This window comes from Sinocyclocheilus grahami, unplaced genomic scaffold, assembly GCF_001515645.1.
Source record: "Sinocyclocheilus grahami isolate Dianchi unplaced genomic scaffold, SAMN03320097.WGS_v1.1 scaffold37.1, whole genome shotgun sequence".
Lineage (NCBI taxonomy): Eukaryota > Metazoa > Chordata > Actinopteri > Cypriniformes > Cyprinidae > Sinocyclocheilus > Sinocyclocheilus grahami.
Window position 1 is genome coordinate 4605262 of NW_015505216.1, and position 5361 is coordinate 4610622.

At 35.9% G+C, this 5361-nt stretch overlaps 1 protein-coding gene across 2 annotated transcripts in view; it reads left to right on the plus strand.

The window, feature by feature from the left end:
* The window catches only part of LOC107581739 (supervillin-like), a 46962-nt gene that overhangs the window by 13613 nt on the left and 27988 nt on the right, over positions 1-5361 (plus strand). For both annotated transcript variants that reach the window (XM_016267390.1, XM_016267389.1), the window contains one exon: positions 3652-3828. In XM_016267390.1, coding sequence (XP_016122876.1) covers positions 3652-3828 — 177 coding nt within the window. The remainder of the gene's footprint in view (positions 1-3651; positions 3829-5361) is intronic.

Consider the following 5361-nt stretch of genomic DNA (forward strand, 5'->3'; position numbering starts at 1 on the left):
GTCTCTCAGCTGTCCCTTCCTTGCACACTTTATTTCCTCCAGTTCTTGTCTCTATTTGAAGTCTTCTGCCTCTCTCCAGGGAATGTTTGTTGGGCTCGTATGGTACAGTGGCTGGGGAAAACCCTCCAGACTCCCATGGGCCCTCAACCCCTGACATTCCCCAGTTACACACTCATGTATCAGTAGGCCAGCTGAAGGACGCTCTTCTACAGCAAACCTCCAGCCCAGCTCCGTCTGATAGAGTGTAGGGACGCCTCAGTGTGTGTGTTCATTTCCTGCTTCATTCTGTTTGTATTACCCCAGGCAAAACATTTACGCTAACTCTAACACTAGTATTTTACATAATAATTCACTTTTTTTCATAAAGTGTCCAGTTTAAAATATGTTTGAAATTGCCCTATAAACGCTGTATATATTTTAATATACAATCCATATTAATATAATGTATATGCTACTATTCAAAAGTTTGGGGCCATTTTTTTTAAAAAGAAGTTATTGTTTTTATTCTGCAAGGATGCATTAGACTGGTCAAAAGTATAAATTCTATTTAAAAAAAATGCTGTTATTTGAACTTTCTATTCATTTTAAAATCTTGAATATATATCAGTTTCTAAAAGTATATTAAAGGGGTCATAGGATGCTACATGCACTTTTACAAGTTGTTTGAACTGAAATGTGTGTTGGCAGTGTGTGTACTAGTGATGCTTGCATCATTAAATCATTAATGATGCAAGTATTAACTACATTTTCTAAATTATGAACGTGTTTTAAATAGGCTACAGAAATGGAATAAACTGTAAATTAACATTAAAAGTTATTCAACAAAACATTATTTAGTCAAGAGCAGTAAGGGATTTTCTCTGTCTTTTGTTGTTTGATTAACATTAATAAAAGACGGCACAGCTTTATTAGGCTGCTGTCACAAGACCTATTTCACGGATCCAATACTGATACTCATTAACTTAAGACAAAACCAACAGTAGGCTACTTTCTCAATTTGGTACTGACAGTACGCGCTTTGGATGTGACTGTGAGCGCACGCGCCTCTGGAGAGCGCGAGTACCGAATGGCTTAAAAAGGCATGAAAATAACACATTTTTGTGACGATGCAACAATGACCGATTAGGCAATTGACAATTCTGTCAACTGTCCCGAAACGCGAGCTAAAGTCTTCTATCGCAGCGTGCAGCAGCTCTAGATGCGTCGATGTGAAGCGAAAGTCAAAGAGAGAATACGCGGTACAGCTGAATCACCTACGCTGTTTTCATCTGATGGTTTGTGTGGATTTGTTTACTCATCTAACCTACACGCTATATTGAATAAAGGTTTTGCAGTAATTTCTCTAATTTTAAAGTTGAAAGCTGCGGGAATGTGTAATGCGATGTAGGCGCAATCCCGTAACGAAATTCAGGATCTGATTAAACATAATTCTATTATACAGAAACTTGTGAAATAGATTTTCGTGATTTTTTCAAAAACTTTTAGAGTTGATTTATTTTTACATAAACCTGGAAATTGCTGTTCAATGACTTTTCCAGGTTTTTCATGACCGTACGAACCATATTGTGATGATCGGGTGCGGTTATCTAAATCAGACAAGGTTGGCGGGTGGATAATTTATTTGAAGCTGCGGATTCGGGTGACGTTTTAGCTCATCCGCGCATCACTAGTGTGTACACATCCACCCTATAATGATAAAAATCCACCGTGTTTTTTTTAAATCTGGTTAAATGTTTTCTCCTTTCTCAAATCGAGCTGATCTCAGAGGGCTGTCTGTGTGACGTCACACAGACAGGCCCCTAACACGATAGTTTGATTGACAGTTCAGCACAGACTAGACTGGCGTCTTACCTTAGACCCGCCCTGAGTGAGCTGAGCTGTCATCAGTCCGCCATTGTTTCACCGCCGTAGCAGATGTAGACAAGAATGACTCCTGAGCGATTGAGGTATCCTGTTGTTGGATGTAATAATGAACAGCAGTTGTCATTTACTCCCGACATCTGAGCCGATGAAGACGCAGTGGATTACATTTGGTTTTGAAGGGAATGCGCCCCGATCTACATAAATGCATCTATGTTTGTGCGAATTTACAGAAGAAGTGAGTATAATGTTTTGTAATGAATCTTTGCAAATCGCCTTTCCTAATAATGTGCTAATTAGCAAGTTTCACGATGAATGCGGCTAAAGTAAACAGTCCCTCAAGAGCAGCTGGGAAGAGAGGGGCGGGGTCAGCAGAGCTCATTAACATTTAAAGGAAAATGCTACAAAAATGGTTTGATCTGAAAAGAACTGTTTTTGACAGGGTAAAAAAGGTGTTTTTTACACTACCATTGAGAAATTTTAACCAAACTATGTTACAGACTTTTCATTAAGACCCTAAAGAATCATATCAACTTGCTGAAAATGGGCATCCTATGACCCCTTTAAGCAACACTACTGTTTTTAACATTGACAATGATAAGAAATGTTTCTTGAGCAGCAAATCAGCATATTAGAATGATTTCTGAAGGATCATGTGACACTGAATTCTGGAGTAATCACAGGAATCACAGTCATCACAGGAAAAAATTACTATTTTTAAATATATTCAAATAGAAAAAAGTTATTAATAAATTGTAATAGTATTTCACAATAATTGTTTTTATATATTTTTTAATGCTGTCAAACTATTAATCTAAAATCTAAAATAAAAGTTTTTGTTTACATAATATATGTGTGTGTGTGCTGTGTATATTTATTATGTATATATAAATACAAACACATGCATGTATATATTTAAGAAAAATATGTTATGCTTATATATTAAATATATTTATATATAAAATATAAGAATATAAATATATATGCATGTAGATATTTCCAAAATATATGCTGTATGTGAGTGTATCTATATATACATAATAAATATACACAGTACACACGCATATATTATGTAAACAAAAACTTTTATTTTGGATGCAATTAATCGCGATTAATCGTTTGACAGCACTAACATTTTTGTTAAAAAAATTGCAGCCTTGGTGAGCATAATAGACTTCTTTCAAAAATATAAAAAATCTTACTGACCTCCAATTTGAATGGTCGTGTATAAATATAAATATAAACATAAATATAAATAAAAAATAGCTCCAGTCGAATCAACAAATTAATAGACTTCCTTCTCACTTTTTGAAAGACTTTCAAACATTTAAAAAGCTTTTAAAACATTTTCACATTTAAAAATCTTTGTTTTTTATTCCAACTCTTTAAAATTCTAAATATGTCAAACAATATTTTAAGCATATGATTCATTGTTGGCTGTCATTCATTGTTCATTGTTATCCTTGTATGCTAAATATTCAATTTTGGGGTTCACTTTAGTTTATCTTTATCACTGGAGTTGATCTCTTATCTCTTTATGTAATAAATTGTATTCTGTGCACATTTTGTGGTGCTAACACACTGCTAATGCGCACCTGTAGTTTTGGGGCAGTGTGATTGATTCTGTCTAACACTCTACCATCTTCAGTGTGCTGTGAGGATACACTCTGTGTGCAGAGCTCTTTTCTAATCTTTTCCTTTGACTCATTGCTTCTTTCTCTGTTTCTTTTTCCCCCACTCACACGTTCTTCCTCTCCTTCATCTGTTATGGTCTGTCTACTCAAATATTAGAGCCACTGATGATGGCGTGGTGGCCTTGAATCTTGACCTCGCAGTTCAACCAGGTGCAGAAGGAAGTCGTCTGCGTACCCGTCGATACATGTCAGGGGATTCTGCAGGGTGCCGCAAAAATAGTGAACGCTTTCGTACTCAACCCGTAACAGCCTGCGAGATAAAGGACAGCTGCGGGTATGGAGACGCCTGTCTCTGATCTCCACTTCAGTGTGCCTGCAGTGTGCTTAAAGCAGTTGCTTACTATAGACACACTAACTTTATTGGGTGTTTTGCCTGTCATTAACCTTTTAAGATGTGACAAAAACCAAATGCCTCTGATCATTGCTTCCATACAGTACCATTCAGAAGTTTGTGGTCAGTTTTTTTTTTTACGAATACTATTATTCATCAAGTAAGCTTTGAATTGATGAAAAGTGAACATTTATACTGTTACAAAAATGTTCTATTTTAAATAATAGTTTTTTTAACTAAAATATTATTTTTAAATATTCATATTTTTGTATTTTAAAATTAATATTTTGCAATATTACTGGTTTTACTGTGCACGTTTTAAAGGTAAAAGTCTTGGTAAGCATAAGAAACTTATTTCAAAAACGTAAAAAAATTGCACCGACCCCAACTTCTGACTAGTAGTATAGTCATGGTCAGAATTATTAGCACCCTTGGTACATATGATCAAAGAAGGCTGTGAAAATAAATCTGCATTGTTAATCATTTTGATCTTTTATTTAAAAAATGCACATAAATCTAACCTTTCATTGGAGAATAAGAATTTAAAATAACATTATGAAATATCATTATGACATAAATGTTTTTCTCTAATACACATTGGACACAATTAACGGCACCCTTTTATTCAATGTTTTTTGAAACCTCCATTTAGCATAATAACAGCTCTGAGTTTTCTCTTATAATGCCTGATGAGGTTAGAGAGCACCTGACATGAGATCAGAGACCATTCCTTCATCCAGAATCTCTCCAGACCCTTTAGATTCCCAGCTCCATGATGGTGCTTCTTCTCTTCAGTTCAACACACTCATTTTCTATAGGGTCCAGGTCAGAGGACTGGAATGGCCATAGCAGAAGTTTGGTTTTGTGCCCAGTGACCCATTTTTGTGTTGTTTTTAAGGTTTGTTTTTGGATTATTGTCCGGTTGGAAGATCCAAACATGGCCCATTATAAGATTTCTAACAGAGTCAGTCACTTTTTGATTTTTTATCTGTTGGTATTTGATAGACTCAAATATGCCATGTATCTCAACAAGATGTCCAGGACCTCCAGCAGAAATATAGGCCCACAACATTAAAAATACAGCAGTATATTTCATTGTACACATGGGGTACTTTTTATCCCTGTGTGCACCAAACCCATCTTGAGTGTTTGCTGCTAAAAAGCAAATTTTTTAGTTACATCTGACCATAGAAGCCAGTCCCATTTGAAGTTCCAGTCGTGTCTGACAACTGAATATGCTGGGGATTGTTTTTGGATGTGAGCATGTTCTTTTCTTGTTTTTTTTTCTTGAAACTCTCCCAAACAACATGTGGTGTAGGTGCTGTTTGACAATTTATTTTTTAAGGTTTTGTGACCCTGAGACTCAACAATTTTCTGCAATTCTCCAGCTGTGGTCCTGGGAGAGTCTTTAGCCACTCAAACTCTCCTCCTCACCCTGCATTAGGACGAGATAGACACACATCCTCTTCCAGGCAG